This window comes from Chlamydotis macqueenii, chromosome Z (assembly GCF_036417535.1).
Source record: "Chlamydotis macqueenii isolate bChlMac1 chromosome Z, bChlMac1.mat, whole genome shotgun sequence".
In the NCBI taxonomy this organism is placed as follows: Eukaryota; Metazoa; Chordata; class Aves; order Otidiformes; family Otididae; genus Chlamydotis; species Chlamydotis macqueenii.
The window spans coordinates 79,469,125-79,492,695 of record NC_141593.1 but is presented as its reverse complement, the minus strand read 5'-3'; the positions used below and the strand labels follow the sequence as shown (position 1 = coordinate 79,492,695).

General features: G+C 38.0%; 1 protein-coding gene across 1 annotated transcript in view; it reads right to left on the bottom strand.

Moving 5' to 3' along the window:
• ADGRV1 (adhesion G protein-coupled receptor V1) overlaps positions 1–23,571 on the bottom strand; it is a 279,169-nt gene that overhangs the window by 232,853 nt on the left and 22,745 nt on the right. Inside the window, exons 8-20 of the mRNA XM_086771404.1 lie at positions 22,722–22,992; positions 21,606–21,935; positions 18,971–19,147; positions 17,696–17,919; positions 10,333–10,365; positions 8,535–8,661; positions 8,264–8,449; positions 7,171–7,351; positions 6,416–6,579; positions 5,654–5,777; positions 5,021–5,287; positions 3,235–3,361; positions 1,996–2,213 (exon numbers count right to left, since the gene is read on the bottom strand). Coding sequence (XP_086627530.1) covers positions 1,996–2,213; positions 3,235–3,361; positions 5,021–5,287; positions 5,654–5,777; positions 6,416–6,579; positions 7,171–7,351; positions 8,264–8,449; positions 8,535–8,661; positions 10,333–10,365; positions 17,696–17,919; positions 18,971–19,147; positions 21,606–21,935; positions 22,722–22,992 — 2,429 coding nt within the window. The remainder of the gene's footprint in view (positions 1–1,995; positions 2,214–3,234; positions 3,362–5,020; positions 5,288–5,653; positions 5,778–6,415; positions 6,580–7,170; positions 7,352–8,263; positions 8,450–8,534; positions 8,662–10,332; positions 10,366–17,695; positions 17,920–18,970; positions 19,148–21,605; positions 21,936–22,721; positions 22,993–23,571) is intronic.

Below are 23,571 nucleotides of genomic sequence, written 5' to 3'. Positions count from 1 at the left end.
AAAACAAGATTAGCTCCAAATTTTATGAATTAGTCAATGACACAGGTTACCTTTGATTCATTTGACAAACATTGTTCTGGTTTTGTTTAGTGGGGGGGGGCCTAAGGTGGCAGCTTCTGTAGGAAACTGCTAGAAGTCGCTCCCCTTTGTTCAGTGGACTCGGCCGGGCCTAGGGCGGACCTGCTGCTGGCCAAGGCCGAGCCAATTGGTAGCAGAATGTTCCCTGATAACGCCTCTGCGATAACGTATTTAAGAAGGGGAAAACAGAAAAAAAAAAGAGGAGAAGATGTGAAGCAGGGGCAGAGACGGGGAGGCGTGAGCCTTGTGGGCCTTGCAGGCCTCACCCTCTGGCCTCCCGCCGGGCAGCCGACTGGGCCCAACTCGGCCCGGCCTGGCTGCGAGGAGATGAGAAGTGAATAAGATGTAAAAAGGATCCTGAGAGGCGTCTGCCAGCCTGTTGTGAGGAACGGCTGCAGGCGCCAAGGTCAGTTCAGAAGGAGGGGGAGGAGTAACGCGGCTCCTGGCCAAGATTCCCCTGCAGCCTGTGGTGACAACCATGGTGGAGCAGGTTGTCCCCCTGCAGCCCATGGAGGTCCACGGAGGGGCAGAGATCCACCTGCAGCCCGTGGAGGACCCCGTACCGGGGCAGGTGGAGGCCTGAAGGAGGCTGTGGCCCGTGGAGGGCCCGCTGGGACAGCTGTTCTGGAGGGACTGCACCCCATGGAAGAGATGACCCATGCCGGAGCAGTTCCACGAAGGACTGTGGCCCGTGGGAGGGACCCCACGCTGGAGCAGAGGAGGAATGCGAGGAATTCTTTCCCCGACGATGACACAGCGGCGTAAAACAACGTGTGATGAACTGACCGCGACCCCCATTCCCTCTCCCCCGCCCCGTGCCACTCGGGAGGGGAGGTAGTAGAGATAATGTTAAGCCCGGGAAGAGGGAGGGGTGGGGGGAGGTTATCTTGTTCCCTGTCTCATTCTCCTGCTAATTTTAGAAATAAATGAATAGTTTTCCCCAAGTCGAGTCTGTTTTGCCCGTGACGGTAACTTTAAGGATCTCTCCCCGTCCTTATCTCAAACCTCGAGCCTTTTTCCTTAGATTATCTCCTCCTATTCTCTCACAGGGTGGGGGGAGCGAGAGAGAGACCGCGTAGTCTGGTCCCGATCGGGGCTGAGCTACGACAAACATGGGGCCAAATTCAGTTCTCGTACTACTCTAACACTTAAATAAATATGGAGTGGCAAAATTTGGCCCACTGCCTCTGAAACAAAAGCAGAGATACCTTGTAAAATTGGTAACCAGTTGTGTATTAAAGCTGCTGCCAAGTCCTGCCATTAGTAATCTATTTTTGCACAGTAAGAATTCATAATATAAAGATAATGATGTGAATGTAGACCCTCCATGTTCAAAGTATACCATAATCTACCTATTACAACGCAGTAAATATTTTGTACACATATATGGATTTAACTTACAGGAAAGGTTAACACATATTTTCAGTTGTATCTGGGCATAAGTAGTAGACCATAAATAGTACTGAGGTGGAACGAGTCCATGAAATTTGGAACTCTTCTCAGTAGCAGACCTGTAGCCCTTGTAATTTAAGTTACATGAAGCAGTAACTATTTTACCTCCTTTAGAAAAAAGAAAATCAACCAACTTCCATTAGAGAAGACAAGCATAGCTCTTAATAGCTTTATTTTGTCTTCATCTACATGAAAATCTACATCTCTGAAATCATCAAGTGGCAGCCTTTTTAAAGGTCCAATCACCAAAATGTGTATAATAGTAATTCAGGAACTGAATAACCGCATTTACATACCTAAATTATGATTAAATGAAAAATATAACCTAAAGCTTTACCAGAAAAGTATAAGGTATCAACACATGATTCAAGGCAAAGTTGTTTCCAGGGCTGATTTCTTTTTGATTGATTAAACATAATTCTTTTCTACCAGATATAAAGGGAATGGTGGTGTGGAAGACAATACCTGAAGCATTCACCAACTTCAGAATGTAAAATTCACTGAATTCAGGAATTCCATCCGAAATAGCACGGAGTGTTATTGGCTTTGATTCTTCACCATCCATGAAGTACACAGTCCCGTAAGTTTCATAGAACTCTTCCCCTGGCCTCAGCACAGAGTCATTATCAAACAGCTGCCAGGTCAATGAGACATTGCCAAAGTGCCCTCTATGTCTCAAAACCCTGTTCAGGGATACAGAAAGAGTGAACGTCCTGGCATGTATGAATCAGCATTCATTAGCAAGGGAAAACACAATTACACTGATCTTCATTACTGTGAAAAATAATACACGATGTTCTAAATAACCATGAACACTACATACAACCATGAACAATAACACAATCCTCTTTGAAGGCTCGTGATTTCACAGTATAGTTCTACACCCAGGTATACCATAAGTACCTTAGAAAAAAAGCAACCAATGCTGGTCCATGCAAAGCAGCACAACTAAGCTAAATATCAGTTTGTCTTGCACGTTGATTATGTAAATAATAAATACAAATGTATTATAGCTCAGCAAATTAAAATTAATAATGTATCTACCTAGCCACTCTTAGACAAAGCGAATCATCTACATTTAAATGCAAACACTTCTCCCTTTAACAATGAAGCCTCCTTAAGCTCTTACATTGGTATTAAATTTGGGTTATGTTTTATGTCCTTCAGAAATCTCTGGTTATTTCAGATTAAGAACATAGATCTGGACTTTGAGCATACCCTTCCATCTGTAATTAACAGATAAAAGAAAAACAAACTAACAGAAAGAATGCATTCTTTGTAGGGGAAGGCTTCAAAGTAGGGTGCAAAAAGAAATTAACAACCACATAGCCATATTTAGTTGTATTTTGAAAATATTTTTTACTTCTTTGTTAGTCCAGGTTACATTCTGCTCAGTCATCTAGATTCTTCTGTATCTAAAGTCTACTGAGAATATAACAAAACAATAATGCTGTAGTCTTATTTATTTAAATTTTAACATTAATGTCTGTATACATTTTAATATGCACAGTCTACTTGATAATATAAAAGTTGATGTCTTCAATACGTTTACAAATAATTTAATCCAAAGTTTGGTAAAGCTCTTTTTCATTAATACATTTTTATCAACACAAACTTGTATGGGATTAGATCAAAGTACTACCCATAAAGTACCACATACGTCAGTTAAAAAAAAGTGCAGAATTATTATCTTAAGTTACTTACAAAAAATTGTTACTTTTGCCTTCTTCCACTGCCTTCTCTAAAGGTTCCAAGGAGAAAATTCCATTAGGATCATCATTGGCTTCAATAATAATGGTAGCCACTCCAGTCTTAAAAATAACAGTATCCCCTAAAAAGAGGATGATTAATTTTTTTAAAACTGGAATCAGAAATGAAGGTAACTCTGAAACTGAAGATATTTCCTTCTTACACCAACTTACGCAAACAAAGAAATGAACAATGACAGAACAACTGGTGAAAACCAGTATTTGAGATATTCAGTAACAGGCAAATCAGAATAAAAATACCTGAGTAGCATCTGACATCGACAGCAAGACATAAGATTCACAGGAAAAAATATATATGACACGACCAGAGAAGACGTGATTCTCAGCAGAAAGGATTGTATGAGAGGCAGTACTTAATATTTGACCAATTGTCCAAGTCAAAACAAAAAGATACATATTAGAGATCTTAGCTCTCCTTTAGACCTAGAACAGAAATACTGCACTTGAACTAAGTACAAGCTAAGAACAATGTCTAAGAGTTTATTTATACCCATATCACAGACTATCTGAAAGGGAAAAATACAAGATATCCATGAAGCAGTGTGGAAGCTAGTAGGATTTCTGTGTGCGTATTAGCACTGTAGGGACACTCCAACACCCTTCCTATGTCCACACATGCACACTATGTCTCCAACTCCATCCCACTTTTCACCCTAGTGTTAGATAGTTTATTCCAGAAGATGTCTATTTCAAAAATAGGAACATGCTGCATAATTTTATATCATTTCCTGCTAAATGATAACTTTTTAAAAAAAAAAAAAAAGACAATGTTATTTCTAAGAAAGAAACCCATTCTCTACTGGTGGTACATTGGATAATTTCTAACGCACATTTTTCTCTAGATTAAGCCTTGTAAAACTATAATGCCAGACTGAAAAAATCGTACACATACATTGCACTACTACAAAAATAAAACAGAGACCAATTTACAAGATTTTCCTCTAGAATAAGGCTGTTCCATTTGTTTTTATGAGAATCAGGCAGTGCTGTAGTATACACTGGAGCATGACAAAAACTCTAAAAGAATTCTTCCTTCCCTAAGACTGCTGCGGTACTAACATTCTTCAGCCTTGTGTTTCTGCAGTCAAGTCAAAACTCCATCTTAATTCGGAGCATTTTAATTTGAAAAGAGACTTTCACTCCAGTTGTTTTTGTAGGAAAGGTTTCAGTTGTATAATTTTATTTTTGTTTCCAATGAAAACAATGCAAGGTTCAAATCCAAACACACTGTGTACAGTAATTGTACAGAAATGTTGAAGCAAACTTTATTCATATAATCACAGAATCACAGAATCACAGAATGGTTAGAGTTGGAAGGGATCTTCAAAGCCCATCCAGCCCAACCCCCCTGCAAGGAGCAGGGACATCTCCAACCAGATCAGGTTGCTCAGAGCCCCGGCCAACCTGGCCTTGAACGTTTCCAGGGATGGGGCATCCACCGCCTCTCTGGGCAACCTGGGCCAGTGTTCTATAACTCGCATTGTAAAAATTTTTTTCCTAATATCCAATCTAAATCTACCTCCCTCTATTTTAAAACCAACACCCCTCATCCTTTCACAACAGGCCCTGCTGAACAGCCTCTCCTCATCTTTCTTGTAGGCCCCCTTGAGGTACTGGAAGACCGCTACTTGGCATTTATATATTGCTTTATGATAAGACCAAGCTGGTACAAAATTGGAGGAAAAAAAAAAACCCGAGAGTTACTAAATCATTACTTTTACCTGTAGAATTCAAAAGGAAGATATAAAATGTTTCATCAGTTTCAGGGGTATCATCATCATTAATATACACAGATAAGTTCTGCTCTCTTTCTCCAACATCAAACAAAATGACACTGCTCTTTCCACTGGGAACAAAATCTCCCCCTTCAGCCGTTGCATCTCCATTAACAGTAGTATACTGGACAGCAACAGCAACATCAGCAGACCCGTTCCTCAGGACTGCAAAGTTTGCGACGCTTCCTTCTTTAACAATCACTGTCAGAGGTTCTGAAAATACACAAGCAAAAAAATCTGCCTGAGCTCCTTGCATGTGGCATGTTTTGTTAATCCTCCCCAAGAGGATCCTCCTTCTCCATGAAACAGAAGGCACATGTGGTAAAGGCATGGAAATACTTGCAGGTACAAGATAATATTGTTGTAGTTAGCCACCTAACCAATCCCATACTCAACAAAGAGAATAATGAAATAAAATAAGGGAAGGTTCTGAAGGAAACAAATACAAATTCAACACAATAAAAATATGGATGTTTTATACTAGATCCTCTTGGATTAGGATTTCTCAATGATCTGGTCAGTTAATGAAATGTTTGGGGTAGTATACGTATTCTACATTTAAAAACAGTAATAGCTAACCTGCAAAATAAATGGGATCATCATTCCTCGCAATTTGTAAAATTGCACTGATTATATTGCCCAGCCTGGCTCCACCAGTAGCATTGAATAAGCTGATGATAAATACTTCCATCTCTTCAGGTATCTGAAAGTATTACGAAATTAATTTCTTGCATCAAAAAAGAAATGAAGAAATTAAAATGAACAGCTGAGGGGGTAAACAAAATAGACATTCCTCAGTGTTGTTTTTTATTTATTGTTCCTTAAGTGTGTCAAGAGGGATGACAAATGACAGTTCATACAGTTACACAGAACCCATCTTCAGTCTAAAATCCTTGTAAATCTGTTTACTGTTGTACAGATGACTCAAAAGTTATCTTGCAGTTTCCTGCTTCTGATACATGTAGTATACTTTTACAGCTTTATTTATTTATTATTAATTATTCTCATTCTTTCTTATATTACTTCAAATGTATCACTATTGAAAATAAAAATTAGGATTCCTACTATCACACTAAAGGTTTTATTCAAATGGACTTTTCTATAATTTAACCACATTCAACTACTCTCATCTTCTAACTTTTTTGTTCAGAGCACAGCTTCTCAAATTCTTTCGTGATTTGCTGAAGTAATTTCAGTTTTACCCAAGTATTTTGATTTTTCCTACAAATACTTATCAAGCTCTTAAAAAAGAGATAATCCTTCTTTCTCCTTAAATTTCCATGTTTTAGCACTTCCTTTTTGTCCCATATACTCACACAAAAACACTGTAAAAATGTTTACCTCATCTGGCAGTGAGTAAATGGTGATATTTTTTGAAAACTCCAGATTATCAAAGAATATAGTCCCTTGTTCTGGATAGATGTCATTGGTACATGTTGGGTCAACAACCCAAGACACACTAACATTGCCATAGTTTCCTTGATTTCTTACAACTCTGTAAGAAGCTAAAAAATGCAAACATATACAGTCAGTGTGTATCTTCAGAGCAACACAAATAAAAAAGGTCAGCAAAGAGGAAACAAAGAAAAAGGAAAGGAAATAATAAGCAAATCCACTTATTGCAAAACCAGTAACATGCAAGAGCACTACATGAAAGGATACACAAAAATAGACCATTAAAGCAGTTCAAACTTGCTCAGATTCATTATTTTTTGCCCATAAATGTACTTGATACTTGAATAGAGAGAGAAATTGAAGTCACCTATATGAAGATTTAGCTCTATTCTTCTCTCACATGGCACCCTACTCTTCAAGCTCCACAAACAGAGCTACTATCTCCAGGTTGTACTTTGCAGATACAGCAATACTCCGTCCCTCCTGCCTGGCATACTCTTTAGTCATTTTTTTACTGGATTGATCCCTCTGGCTTTACAGGACTTCAGTCTCCACCGCTCATCTTAGAGGCACTATACGGTTTTGAAAACTCCTGAGTGGAGACTTGAGTCACACATGGTCCTAGAAAAGTGAAATGGGCAAAACAAGCCTTGCAGGGGCAGACAGCAGACAAAGCAGTAACTCTAATAAAAAAGAATTACCAGCATAGATGATTTCTCCTTTACTTTCCTTTATTGTTACTGATAGCTCATCAGGTAGAAACTGAATGACGCCATGTGGATCATCATTCTTCAGAATGGTTATATTGACCCTTGTGGCATTCCCCAGCTTGCCTGGCATTTCACTGTAGCCACTGAGTACTACAGAATATATCTCATCCAGCTAAAAGAGGGAAACTCAGTCAGAATAAAAATACATATTCATCATTCACGTCCAAAGCAAATAGGGAAACATCCACAGTCCCTTGCCAGGCAGAAAGAGACACAAATTCAAACAAAAGGAAATCATACACACTTTCTACATGCACAATGTGTTTGTGTGTTGCCATCAGAAAAAAAAAAAAAAAAAAGAACTAATCAGAAATTTCTATATCTCTGACAGGACAATTTTCTCAAAAAATCTAGCATTGTTATAGGCAAGGACTTATTCTGTGTACCTAACTTAGAATCACATTGATGCATTAGTACAAACCTATTTGTAATGCTCCCTGAAAGTTAAGTTTTCTTTTCTTTAAGATTCATTAATATTTCTGGCTTCATAACAGGGAAAGCAAAGATCTTCAAACCATTGACAGTACATTAATTTAAAAAGAATGTACATCAGCTTGATTTATTAATCTAATGGGACTCTGTAATTCATATATTTATTGAAAAAAAGCTCACAGATAATGCTTCAAGGAAGATTAAAACAAGTATTGCATCTATGTAAGTCTAGACTGGAGAGCTTTAAGTGAAACTACCAGACAGTTGCAAGAAAAGAAACAAAGAGGAAGTGGTTCTTCACACAGACTTCAGTTAAACAACGGTTCTATATTACAGAATGTCATGGATGCTAAAAAGTTACATGGATTCAAAGCATGACTGTTCCAATTAATAAAAAAAAATCCAGAGGACTATTAAACCCAAAGACATCACCTATTATTCCAGGCACCCCTGGTTTAGAGGTTGGGAAGGGATTCTGCAGAAAAGCCATTCCATGCTTGTTCTGCTCCTATATATTTCCCTCTATTTTAGTAAGCAACGAAATAATATGCCTGTGAATACAATATGAGGAGAGAAAAATATTAATTTTTACCTCTGGAATCCCATCCATCCTTGTCAGAAGAGTAATTATGATCTCGCTTTCACCAGGCTTAAACTCCAGAATTCCTGTGCTTCCATAAAACTCAGTATTGTCTCTTGGTTCTACAGTGTAGCGCAGAAACTGCCTGACGAGACTTCCTCTGCTGCGAACAATCTGCAGCTCGACAGACTCCCCTTCCTGTAAAAAAGAAAATCCAGCTTTTTTTCTAGTACTCCACTTAGACTAAGTTATCCACAATCATTAAGAGAAATTACTCCGGTACCTTGATACTGTAGGGACCTCTGGAAGAGGGAGAAAATTCAAACACTCCTCCAGGATCATCATTTTCCAAAATAATAATTTCACAAGTAGTAAACCCGTATTTCAGTATTTGATTTTCCACACTGACCCTGAGAAAGGAAGGCAAGAGGGTTTTTTGAGTGGCAATTCTGTTTGGCAAGTAAATCCACACCTATGCGAAGGACTTCAAAATACCAATGTATTTCATTAATAAATTATGAAAATAAACAATTAACTGCAAAAAGTAAAATAAATCAAGAAAGAAACATCAGTATGTTTTATCCATTTGTGAGAAAAAAAAAAAAACCTTTGCTTCTGAGGTAACTTTGGTGATTCTGGGTTTTTTTTTAGGCACACATGCACACAACACACAAGAAAAGAAACAGAATTGTGCAGTAAAAAGCTAGAGTTACATTCAGTATTACTTTGTATTTGGATCAAACATAAAGGATAATCCAAAATCATTTACAGAAATAGAAATTACATTGACAACTACATATTCTAACCTTCTCCTGCAACGTCTACTATTGCTCCAAATAGAAACCCTCAATATTGTGGGTTTCATCCTCACTTGTCTGTTAACCTACCTTCTGTAAAACGTAGACACTGCCTGTAGGATCTCAGTTTGGCTCTACTAAGTGTTAGACCTACTCTCAGTAGCTCAGACTCATCCTCTTCTCCTCCCTTACTCACAAACCCACGGCCTAAAAGCACATGGTGAACGGTGTAGCCACGATCAAACACTCCTTCACTTAGTGGAGGATTTCTCGCCCTGGGCTACTGCTACACCTTCTTGGTATTACTCACAGACACAAACGGGCCGTGTCTGAGAAGAGAAGGAAACCTTGCACCTTTCTTGCATTCATTTCGGCAGATGTGGTAATTTTCAACAACGTTTTAAGCTCAACACATTAAAAAGGCCAGAAACATGTACTACTGAAGGATACATCAAGAGTGCACCTTCAGACCGATGGTTTGGATATGGCTTATTATATGGTATTTATGCATTTAGATTCCTGACAATCTTCTGTGCTTCCTGGAAGAAAATTTCAATGAAATCTTGGTTCAAAATATTGTAAATATTTATTTAGTTTCACCATACTACAATCTAGACTTCGTCAACACTATTTCATGTAGAAAGACATGTGATCTAGTATATCTAACATGTGAAATTAGTTCCAGAACTGTTTCCACAAACACGCCATAAATAACTGGAACACGCCCTCACAAAAAAAAATAAATTGCAATGTATCTTGTAGCAAAGTCTACAGGCAGGATACAAGATGCAAAACAGGAAATACCTATTTAATAGGCTAATTTGTTATGTTTATGCACATTAAAAAAATACATCGGTAGATACAACTTGTTTTAACATAAACTAAATATAGGTTACTGAAAAAGAAGATAACTGTTCATCTTTGACCGGAGAAAACTTCTTCGCTATTATTCTAGCTACGTCAGTCATTTAGTTGGGGCAAATCATATTTGTGGTAGTTTAAAACAACTAATCCATTATTGTATGAAGTGCTCAAACATCAAACACTGAGCTATGCATTCATAACTTTCATCATCCACAGATCCTAAATAAAGAAGTGCCTTCAAGCCAGAACCTTCATGCCATCAAATTAAACACCAAAGGGCAAGCATGCATTGTCTGAAGAAATGCGGAAGACGTGATTCCTGAGAGGAAAAGAAATCATAAAGACAGATTCTGTCCAAACCAACCACTTGTAAAACAAAGCATTGATTCACTGAAGCAAACCACAGTTCACTGCACTTACCCAAAGTACACGACAAACCTTTCTGTCTCTACCCTGTCAACACAGAAAAAAAAGAAAGAAAGGGGATGGGGAAAGGAATGAAGTGCCACTTGTAGAAAAGAATAATAATAATTTAAAAAAACAAAAACACAAAGCTTTTTTTTTTCCTTTCCAAAAGCTTACAATGTTCATTTTATGGGAACTCAACTTGCTTGGAGTTTTCCTGTTGACAAATGCTAGCAAGTGGGCAGTTCCCACTTAGGAGAAATGACCCCATGACCAATTCAGCATGTCAAGACTCATTTACGGTACACCCTACCAAGCTCTCCTCAAAAAGCTCAACTACTGCCAGCCTCTGTGCCTGCTCACAATTGCACCAGCAGCTCACATTTATAAGTAGCCCTTCAACTAAAAAAAGAAAACATCTACATGCCTCGAGGATGTGTTATTTCATCAATCTGCCAAAGTAATGATAAAAACAGATAAGCACAGTGGGAGTTCTAACGGGTAAAAATCAAAAACTATTTTGGTACAAAATCACACCAAACTTTATTTGTGACAATTTTTCAGTTAATAAGATTACCAAAGTAAAATAATAAACAAAAAAATATAACAAGGAAAATTAGAAAAATAAGAACAGAGTATTTTCTAATTACTTAATTGTTTCAGTTTCAGCCAAGCACTTAGAAGAAAAACTACCACATCAAGTCAGATGAAAGCACAGTATTATTCTGCAATGGCAAGTATGTATTTGGGCTTTCTTAATCTAAAACAAATATAAACTAAATATGAAACCTGTATCTTCTATCAAAACATCACAAACAGATTACCACAGAATTTATAAAGTGGAATTCTGACTTCACTAATGTCAAAAAGAACTCACATTCAGAATTCAACAGAGATCACTCAAAATTCTGAGAAAATAAAGCAAATACACTTGCAGACATATTCTTTCAAGTAGGAAATCTGAATTAACAGAGATTTGTAATTGATTTCCAATAAGGCTATATTTTAAATGTTATACGTTGACACCTTCTTCTTTCCTTCAGACACATACGCAAAAGTGTTCCAAAACCATTGCAGTATTAATACAATTAAAAGATCAAGGAGAACATTCCAGAGTTGGTAATGCTAAGATGTAATTATATCACTAAGCTGTTGGTAACATAATTCACAGCAGAGAATAAAAATGAACCATTACGTCAAGAGAGTTTTTGATATGTATGTGCAAGCTTAAGTAGTTAAGACATAATAATTAATCTGAAAGTGGAAGGTCATGCTAGAAATAAAATATCTTTCAGCTTCATGGAGTTACACTGCATGAGTCCAAACACAGCTCGGACAAAAAAAGCCTGTTAGGATGACTGAGAAGTAGTGTTAGACTCCACTATTGTGTTGTAATGCACAATGGTAGTGCTACTAGTCAGATACCGCCCATCCACTGCTAGAGAAAACCACTGTTTTGGAGGTTGCTCCATCCAAGTTCCATTTTCAACACTAGGATCAATTTATTGATTGATTGATTGACTGACTGACCGATCGATCTGACCATATTTTCTCTGCATGACTGGCCAGATTGCTATCACAACTCTCACATAGTAAATGGTGGTTACTATTCAAAAAAGACATAAAATAGCTTATGCAAAAATGGAATGGAAGCACATAGGCTTAGCCTTGATGTCTACACTCTGAGGAACACACATACAAATTCTCATAACATCCCTGGACCAGGACCCACTGAGTGACTTCCTGGCTCGACCTTGGATTTGTCTTCTCACTGTGGACCTGCCTGCGAATCACTGGGCTGTGCCTGATTGTGTGACCATCATCTAGCCTAAACCTGACGTGTGTTCCTACTTTGACCTGCCCCACCACCATGACGCTGCCTGATGCCCTAGACTCCAGGTTGCCCCCATTTACCGGCTCCAGCCTGCTCTCCCACCACGCTGGCAGCGGTGCGATGGGCCCCTGCCTGACCAGTTATGTTATCAGGCAGGACTCCTGGCTCTACGCCACCACATAGCCCCCAGGCCACCGGCCATCAGCCCTTGCTACCTGTCCTGACAACAGCCAAGAACAAAGTGATGTTCATGCATGGTCCTCTCACCACAGAGTCACGAATTCCAACCTGTCCCTGAGTACACAGGATCGGTTTAGTCCTGTCTCACTCTTCATGGCACGTGAAACCAACTCGTCAGTCACTCATATAAGAGCAGTGTGGAAACGGAACAAAAATGGCTATTCAGATCTTCCAAAACTAATGGGAAATGACTCATCACTAGCGAAATTCTTTCTCTAAAAAAAACCTTAATTATTATTCAGTAAGAACTACAGATTAATCAGGACAGCTAATGAAGTTCCAAAATGTTTCTTGCACTTTTTTAAACACACAGTACTACAAAAAAAAGCAGAAAGAAGATTTTTGACTGAGTTTAAAGTAACACGGTAATTTCAATGTTATTATAAACAAAATACCACTACAAATAAAATAATAATTATTAAGAGATGCAATGTGGTTGAATTTGATAGCTTTGGACCAATAACTGGAATTCTGTAGAAACTGAGTGTTTTGAAAGGCACTTGAGAAACTGAATTGCAACTGTGAATCTGTATTGCTGTTACTATTAAAAAGACAATTCTCTTAAAAAAATTTATTTTTTATCAGGGTACCTCACAAAAGGTGCATTCAGACTGCCTGTCGAATGTTACTCAATTTGCTTCCTAGGTTTGTAGTCAGTGCTCACCCCTCCTTCAATTTTTTCAGGATTACCTACTGATGTAATTAGTGGCAGGACCTAGCTTTAAAGAATGGTATTAAAGCAGGATTTGCCACACTACAAATTCCTCATCAGAGGGAACACCTTCTCTCCAGGTTTAATCCACAGATTATTTGATTTTGGAGCCTATTTTAATTTTAGTTACTCACAGCAGGAGATATACGCTGCCATTATTTTGAAAAGTAATAAAAGCAAGCAGTAGGTGTTCAGTCATTTAAACATTCTACCACTATTTTCAAATACCTTTAACCCCACTGAAACAAAGTCTGATCAAACCCTTGAAGGAAAAGCCAAAGTTTTACACTGAAGGAGCTAAATCATACAGCATCACATGTATTACTTAATAGAAAAATTACTTAAGTAAGAAAGATAAACACTATATGAGTGTTTCTGTGCATGCCAGCGCAGACTGCAACCCACAACATATAAACATCATTTGAGCCCTGAATTAAGGACTGTGGACAGTATGCAGTGCTTTAAATGTGCCTTCTATGATTTGCAAACTTTTTGTCATGAAGTAATCTCTTAAATATAAAAATGTTAAAAAACTACCAGACATTTCACAATGAAATAGTCAAACCAGTGTTTTGCATTTGCAATTTTTAAAAAATCCGTTTTCTAAATTTACTCAGCCTGTGGAAGCTTGTAGCACATCACAGAAATCACTAGAACTATAAAAAATGCCACTCTACATTGCTTCAGTTTCGCTTCATTACATATAGTAAATGAGATTCAGGTCATAACATATGTACATGAATCTGTTCCAGCACCTTAAATTACCTGAGTCATGACTCAAAAAAAATGTGAGCATAAGGACTATTTAAACAGTCATCTCTTCGTGGATTATAAATTTTGCTAATTAAAATCAATTTATCAGTATATTGCTGTTCCCAGATCCCAAAGTCCACAAGTTCTCACTCCCAGCACCGTTGACTTAAGAATGAAAACACAACTCCCGTGCCCTGGAGGTCCTGGCCCTCCACTTGTGCCAATTGCCAAATTACGATAGCTGTGTATCTGTACCTTACTGAGGTGATGACAACTGCCAGTAGGAGATTATGTTGCGCAGAAGGAAAAAAACAACAATTAGATTTTTAAAAAGCTGATTTCTGTTTGTGCTTACCAGGTAAAATGAACAGCCCTACTATACACATATGCTTTCACAAAGCACACACACAATTCCCATGGCCTGTTCCACCCGCATTCATCAGGAAGACCAAGGCCTTTTCTTTCTCATACAGATTTCACTACAGACATCTGGCTTTATTTATGTTTGGTCTCAATTCAGGCCTATTCAGATACGGGCAGGCATTCAACCTGAAGCTGCTCCTAAAAAAAGAAAATATGAAGAAGCTTCAGCAGGTACAGGGATTGTCTTGCTTCTTTATTACTCATCTGTCTTCTTTGGAAGCATATTTTTCATTATATACATCAGCCTCCATTTTGTGGATAGAATTCAGAAATATTTTTAGTATCCATGGCCTATGGACAGAGGCCATAGGGCAAGGAAGGAAAATACTATTTTTTAATGGCTTGGAAAGTTTCTATTATAGTTATGGATGTAATCAAAGCTTGTTTAAAATGTAAACTGCTTTAACAACACCACTGAGTTGTAAATAATACATTCTTGTTAGAACAAATTATTTTTATTATTTTACACAGGCTATTACTAATTGCAATAAATAGAATGCCTATGAATGTATTTCTACATCTATAGTTTCATTACAGCTCTTACATGCTCTATTTTCCTATTGACATTCGCTATAATTTATAGAGCAGTACAAGCGCATCCACAGCACAGTGCGTCTTTGTTTTCACGCTAATTCTTTACTGCTGCGGGGTGCTGGCTGCCAGCCTTGGAAACCAAAATCTTCTGTTCATTCAGAAAATACAAACTAGGCAGAAAGCAATACCACAAGCTTACACACACAACCCTGCCAGTATCCTTCAACCTTGATTTGAAGAGTCATCTCCAGCACTGAAAGGATGATCTTTGCAGTCATTTCATTCTTGGCTTCTGCTCATGTTCAAGTTGCCAAATTTCACTCATAGTCCTGAGGGACACTATCCAGGTCTGGAGAAAAGTTCAGATTTTCTTCTTTTTCCAGGCCAGACCACCTGTTCCATACCTCACTCTCCGACCTTACCAAGTGTGGGAAAGCCGCTTACTGCTGGCACACTTTTTACCACCCAGTTCATGATCAGCAGAACCCGCTAGTCCCACTATACGTAGTAAAAGCAGAACTGTGGTTAGGTTTGTTCAGCTGCCAGTTCAATCCTCATTGCAGTCGTCGTGGTCAAGGCACAGCCTAGGATCACTGGTCAGAATAAGCGGCAGAAAGCTGTAGTTACACACACCTGCATAGCTGTCAGAACTTAAAAAGTTCATCTTTTACGCTGTCCACTTCCTCTCTCTACTTATTTGTTTCCTACCCTTCCACTTTGATTTTTTGGCTACCCTGAAGAACTTCTTCACAACTTTGATCATAATTTCTAATCTTAGTTTCCCACTTTGTGCCAGTGACTCTAATGAATTCCTTGAGGCAAACCAGTTTCATCAGCAGAAAGGAAAGCAGAGAACTGCTTGCAAGTCTCCACTTGGTTTTGTCTCGAACAGGACTGTCTTTTCAACACAGCCAGCAGCCAAGGCAGAATGAAATAACTCATTCTGCACTAGATGCATCCACTAGCCAGTTTTTACAGAAGTAGGCCAATACTGCAATGGAATAGCATCTTTCCGGTGTGACAGAATGATGTTCAAAAAACAGACTTTCCGAAACAGGATCAGCAACAGCTTGAGGAGCTAGTTGCTGGTTTGCTAGTATGTAATCATAGAATCACAGAATCATAGAATCTTTAAGGTTGGAAAAGCCCTCTGAGATAATCAAGTTCAACCACCAACCTAACACCACCATGTCTACTAAACCACATCCTGAAGCGCCCCGTCTACACGTTCTTTGAACACGTCCAGGACTGGTGACTCCACCACTTCCTTGGGCAGCCTGTTCCAGTGCCTGACCACTCTTTCAGTAAAGGAGTGTTTCCTAATATCCAACCTAAACGTCCTCTGCCGCAACTTCAGGCCTTTTCCTCTTGTCCTATCACAAGTTATTTGGGAGAAGAGACCAACAGCCACCTCCTTACATCCTCCTTTCAGGCAGCTGTAGAGAGCAATGAGATCTCCCCTCAGCCTCCTCTTGTTCTGACTGAACAATCCGAGTTCCCTCAGCCACTCCTCATAACACTTGTTCTCCAGACGCTTCACCAGTTTTGTTGCCCTTCTCTGGAGGCGCTCCAGCAGCTCAACATCCTTCTTGTACTGAGGGGCACAAAACTGCACACAGTATTTGAGGTGCAGCCTCACCAGTGCCGAGTACAGGGGCACGATCACTTCCCTACTCCTGCTGGCCCCAGTGTTCCTGATGCAAGCCAGGATGCTGCTGGCCTTGGCCACCTGGGCAACTGCTGGCTCATGTTCAGCCAGCTGTCAACCAGCACCCCCAGGTCCTTTTCCACCAGGCAGCTTTCCAGCCACTCTTCCCCAAGCCTGCAGCGTTGTGTGGGGTTGTTGTGACGCAAGTGCAGGACCCGCCACTTGGCCTTGTTGAACCTGATCACCATGAGTATTTGGTATTGAAGCTTCCAAGAGCTAGTTAGCACTTCCTACATAGGACAAGAATACTTCTGCATAAGGTAAGGACTGTGTAAGTAGTAGATGTTCAATGCGGATGTTGCAGCTTGCAGACACCTATTGGTATATTTCCAGAAAAAGTGAAAAAACGTACCTTAGACTAATAGGAGGTAGTAGAAGAAGAGGTGGTATTTCTAAACTATATGTACAACTGAGTTGTGGAAGCAGGACAGAAGACATAGCCAAGATTATCCTGTTAGTAAATCAAAGAGGGAATACACTCCTGGATATGAACTAATTTAAGTATTCTGAGCAGTGTTCACATGAAGATAATACTATCTCCGGAGGTCCCTTAGAGCCTTAATTAGCCTGATCTTATGCAGAAGGGAGACTACAACACTGTGCTTCAGAAACACCATTGCTCCCTTTGTAGTCAAAGTGTGTGGTAACGGTCACACTGGACTATTTTGGAAACCAAGAGTTGCTATGGAAGTATTTAATTATCAAGAGCAAGCAATACTGGACGTATACGTAAAACAAATAAATAGATAGTCTAATTCTGCAATGACACCCTAACTATAAAGCCTTTTCTGACAGAAACACAGTTATGTATTGCTTTCTACTCCTCATTATACTTTTCCCCATTATCTCACTAAATACTACTTTTCTGAAAAGATATGTGTTACAACCAAGATCTATAACTTCAGCAAAGCTGGAAGAAGTTTCTAAACAGTACACATTATTTTCATCAAAATAGAAACAAAATTAAGTCATTAAATAATACACACAACATCGTTTCTTACGTTAATCTCCAGTCAAAGAAGAGTCCATAGGCAGTCTGAACCAAGAGCCTGATATTCCTTCAGGCACTTATCAACATAATATAGGTAATATCTTCTAACTAAGTGTGCTAATTTGATAGATATATATTGAGTATTACAACCCATACATATGAACAGAGATTTGAGTACAATACCTGTCCAAAGTTAATAACACAGTTTCGTTCATTTCAGGTGTATCATCAGCTTTAATAGTAATGTTGATTGTAGTATCACTTTGTCCAGATAAGAAAACAACAGAGCCATTAAGAGGGCTTATATCGTCATGTGTCACTGACTTTTGATTGAGACCAGAGGGTTTCAAACTCCAAAACACAGTTGCCTGACCATCAGTCCCATCTCGATGCAACGCAACGGAAACCTATGAAACACATGAGTCTGTTGTGACTTGTAAAACCAGGTGCAAAAATAATTACCCTCTTGCAAATTACTATTGGAACATCAACCTTAAAATGTTCAGCTTGTTTTTTAACTCGTACCTATTTATAAGATATGAAATCAAAGATGGTGTATCAACAAAAATAAATACTGCATCTTATCCTTTTAACCACTTATCAGTTGTCTACTTAGACAGTGGAGATGACAGATTACTAATATCACAAATCACTGAGCAACCATAAACAAAAAAAAGCCTTGTATGACTGAATTATTCAGTGCCCACCCCCTCAAGACACAATTTAGGTTTTAAATGTAACTACCATAATTTTACTCTGGTTGTTATAAGTACAGTGCCAACCTGGACTCTGCTTAATGAAATTAGCAGTTTTAACCTGAGAATGGAAAACAAGTTATCTGAGTCAGGATTTGTAGGAAGATTTCAGTGATGACAACTAGGAAAAAAAGGGAAAATGTATGAAAAAAAAAATTAAAAAACGTTTCTCCAGCTGGGACCAAAGCACTCAGATGGATGGCAATAATTTTGAAAATGTTTCTTTGGGTTCTCAAAAACCTAAACAGCGTAATTTTGGAAAACACACCCTGTGAGCCAAATTTACATATTTCCATGTAAGCCAGTCAACTATAAGATACACAGCCATTTCCATGAAATTTAGGAGCAATACCAGTCCTACTTTACATTACCACCTTGGCAGTTGGTGAGAGGGATTAAAACTGTCTAGCATCTTTTGTTCCACGTAAGCACCAAAACCTAATCGGTTTTAGATGCAGGGAAAGTAAAGATCAACCTCACTTTTCTGATAATGACTAACACATTATTTCAGATCTTAGTTTTACAAGCACTTCTTAGTGGTTTCATTTCTTTTTTTAAAGCAGAAGAATATTTGGGATCAGGCAGAACTTAGAGGAAGGATTTTCCTCACATTAACTTTCAAATGTTACACTGAATATAGCAAACTTTGCTTTCTCCAAATAAACTTCCCATACTAAGTGATAATATAAAAAGGTTTACTTACCATTGTGTCAGGGGAATCTTCTGGCTCAGAAAGAATAATTGGAAGATTGCTAGTAAAGCCTATTTCTCCATTTGCAATATCTGGAGTAATCCTCAGAGAAATATTTCGAATCTCACCTAATCTAGGACTCACAGGTGGGACTAGAGGAATTCTATTCACCAGCTCAACTTTTTCCAGCTGTAGGAAAGTAAGAAAAAGTTGAACTTAGTTGAAAAAAAGTTGAAAAAAGTAAGAAAAAATTGAGAACTTAGAAAACTTACTACCAACTCAGAACAATTCTGACATTTCAGAATAAGTTTCACATGCAGGGAACAAAACATCTCCAGAACAAATTTCTTTTACTGGCAAAATTGCTGTTACAAAAGTAGATGTGTCAAATAAACGAAGTGGCTATCATTGAGCTTTTTCAGCAGAATGGTATACCTCTCAAGATAAATCACGTTCATGTACACAACCAAATGTATCTGGAGAGAGAATGAGCATTCTAGACTGGCCAACGCATTACCAGACCTGAGTAACAGTATCGATCTCACAAGTAGCCAAGGCTATTGTCCCATCTTCATTTTTTGTGCCACGCATGGACAAAAGTCTGATGTAGTCACTGAAACCATACCAATTTACAGCCTCTGATGAAACCAAAGAATGATCCAGTCTTCATTACTCTCTCATACAACTTCAAAGACTTTTCTATTTATAATAACGAATACATTATAATTAGCACAGTATTTCAAAAGTGTAGTCTCCCTTTCTTTGATTGAGACATATCACTCCCTAAACCCAGGAGCAGTATTGCCTGAACCAAGAATTTTTTTTTTTAGTTCAGTGTTTCCTTTTAAAGTAAATCATCTCACAAGGAAAAAAGAATGAATTGAATAATAATGACAAGCAGTTTATTAAAGTAGTTAATCTTCCTATCCATACCAAAAACTGCACCTCAGATTATAGTACGTTATTTAATTGAAGATGTCAATGAAGAACGTTAATCTCACTTTTTCAGTTCCTCTTTCCATTCTCTAGTTGTGTTTAAGCTTCATTTCCTCATCCACTCCTCCTCCCCTAATTCCTGAGTTGATCCTTTATTGTGCCTAGCACAAACTCTGTAATCTTCTCATTCTAAACATGTTCGCTGAGATTGTCATTTATCCACAATGCAGAAGGATTGTCATAGTGATAAATAGGGGTATTTTTCTTCCTTCTCTAAATGAATTATTTGTGCTGGGAAGCCCCTCTGATTTTGTTTATTCAAACAAAAAGATTTTTATGGTTCAGGGAGAAAGTATAGAACATTCACCCCCCGCCTCCCTGGAATCTGCAGTTTGAAAAGCCAGGCAAAGTGCCTGCATTCTGAAATGCTTATCATATGTGTGTCTTGTCCACACCGCAATGTTATTTATAATAGATCATTATAAAGGGGCTTGGAATTAGACACGTCAGTTCTTCTGTAGATCTTTCAGATCTCATGCAGATATAGAACATACTAGCCTACTAGAGTATTCCAGAACACAATTTCCTATCTAACTGTGCATGTAAAAAAAATTGTACACTATAAAATAATTCTGGCAATATTTCTTTTTTTTTTAAGAGAAAGTAGGGAGAAGGAGGTGAAGTGAAAGAAATTTTTCAAGGTCCCAGAAGTAATTAAAACATCTTCAGTGGACTGTAAGTCAAAGACAAAACCTGTTTTAAATCTATAGATTTAACATCAACATCTTCATTTGAAAACTCTAAAGACATCTGACTTAAAATTAGAAGATTAAAAGGAACAAAGAAATGCCTCTGTGATTTGTGCTTTGGACGTGCCAAGTCAGCCCTTTGTCTGTGTATCAAGATTGCTACCCGGGCTCATCATTCCAGACGACCAGAGTGGCAACAGTTAATCACAGGAGGTAGAGATTTTGGGGTAGTTTTAACTGCAGATGAGAAAATAAGCATAACAAATACTTATTACAACACCCAGGACCTTCCACAGCTCTGTATCTCAACAATAAGTTGCTAAAATGTAAGCAAATTCGTTTTTCTGCAGTGAAAAATGAATGTCTTAATTGGAAAGTAGAAATTCTTTCTTTAAATATTTTTTTTGAAAATACAATTTTCTGTCAAAAACATAATTTTAGTGAATTTTTCCAGCTAATTTTAATTAACAATGATAGACGTTCCCTTCTTACAAATTCAGATAGAAAAAAAGAGAGGAAAAAAATCCAAAAGGGCATATAAAGGGGAAATTGGAAAAAAAAACTTTTCAAGTTTTCTGGACAAATGTATACATAATGAAATATAATATACTTGACTATTTTAATTTATATTTACTTGCTTGTAATTTCTAAAATTTGTCATGCTTCTGTAATTTAATTTTAAGAACCTTAACTTGGTTAAATTGAAAGCCAAAAGAAGAGACAAGACACAGAACATACCACAAAAGGTAAGTAACCTTTGCAACACTGATCTCATTTTGTTAAATTCCATTATTAATACCTGAATCCTGTTACAACAGTCTATTTTTTAAAAAAAGGTGTAATTAGTAAATAATGATTGGGAATAGAGCTCTTTGTGGCACATTTATGGAAGCTCTCTCTAAGTAAGAAAGTTCTCCTAGCGACAGAGATAATCAGTTTGTTTCAAAACACAACTGAGATACCTGTACAAGGAAATGAGCACCATTTTGAAGAAATGCATCGTTTCTTATTGGTATATTTAAAGTATCTTGTGTTTTTCCTTCTGGAAACATGAGAATGCTTCTTCTAGACGTATTTAGAATGCCATCTTTCACTCTCGCAGGATCCAGAGCTCCAGCTGGAATATACAGTGCAGAATAAACCAGCTGCACATCTCCCACCGTTCCTCTCTCCCTTGCAAAACTCAAGGACAAAAAGCGTCCCGTTGGATTACTTTCAATCTTCTGATTCTCCAAAGGACAAAATTTTATTAGGCCATAAACATCATCACTGTCCTGAATGTAAAACATAAGCTGCAAAACAGAAAACAGCATCACTTACTCTATGCTAGTTACTATAAACCATAGTTTCCATGCTTTCATGAAAGCATGTCCTGACTGTCACCATACATTTTTCTTAGTGAATTGCCACTCAGGAAAGAAATCAGACTGACAGCTCCAAAGCATTCTTTGTACACAAGCGGCACAACACTGACAGTGGCAACTTTCCCACTATGCATCATCCATGTGCCAGAATGAGCTCTGAATAACTGATTTTTTGGTTCAGCAGCCAAAGCGAATAATTAAAAAATGTTTCACATTGTGAAAAATTTCATTTTATTCACTGAGTTCATTCCAATCATTCTTGAGAAAGACAAAATTTTGCTTAAAAAACTGTCAGCAATGCTAGCTACCCTTTGTTTAACAGTTCAGAGGTTACAGTCTTAATCATCAACCCCTCCTCTTGAAGCTGTTACTCTGTGTAAAACATTCCAATAATCATTAAGGCAGCAAATGAGCGAGTGAAAATAACTTTCCTGCCTTTTCTTGGCAAGAGGTCTCTCAAGAGAGCACTTATACAACACTAGGTATGTTGGGAACAAGCTACTGCATTAAAAAGGTCTGGCTTTGTATACAAAGCCAAATACTTTGATATGGCAGTATATACTAAAATCATATTAAAGGTTAATTTGTTTGATTTACATCCAAGCCCAAATCCTTTAGCTAGTTTAGCCAATCAAGCAACGTTATCAAAACTGGTAAAGTCTCTAATTATCACCTATTATTACCTTCTCCAAAAGAACTCTAAAGCAAACTTACCTCTGACGGTTCACTGACTTCTGCACCTCCCTGTATTGTATGAGCTAAGAGTTTCAGAAGATAGGGCTCTGCCTCCTCTGGTATATCATCATCAACAATGGTCAGAGGAAGAGTTACCAGCATCTGTCCTTGATCAAAACGTATCTCCCCAGTCTCTGGAACAAGGTCTGCAGTCACAGGTGAGGGATCACTGCTATTTCGGATTATAACCCAGCTAATAGAAACATTTCCATGTGTTCCCCCATTTCTTACAATCGTAATTCCTTCAAACCTGTGGTTTCGAATGAAAATAAAAACGCAGAATACAAAATTATTATTAATATTGGCTTGCTTAGGTAGTGATTCCCTGAAAGATTCACACAGACAAGTGGAATAAATGTTAACTGCTGCAACAGACATTTGAGTCAGGGCTTGAAGTTTATGAAATCACAGCACACGTAAAAATTTTCTTAATTCATGAGCTCTCTGTATTCTCTCTAAAGATATTTGTTAGAACATATTTTGTTTACTGTGAGAAAGATACTGAGAAGTGGAGACTTGGTATGTTTTACATTTGTCTCAAGAAACATATATCAAATTTCAGAAATTTTTTTCCCTATTAACTTTCTACATAATTTTATAAACTATATCAAAATACAGTTTTCAGGCATCAAAATTTAAATAATTATTCTGAACGAACTATTTCTGTCTGTACTGAAATATTAAGTTATCTATATTTTCAAATCCAAAGAAGGCCACGAAAATTATGAGAGGGCTGGAGCACCTCTCCTGTGAGGCCAGGCTGAGGGAGTTGTGGTTGTTCAGCCTGGAGAGGAGAAGGCTCCAGAGAGACCTTAAAGTGGCCTTCCAG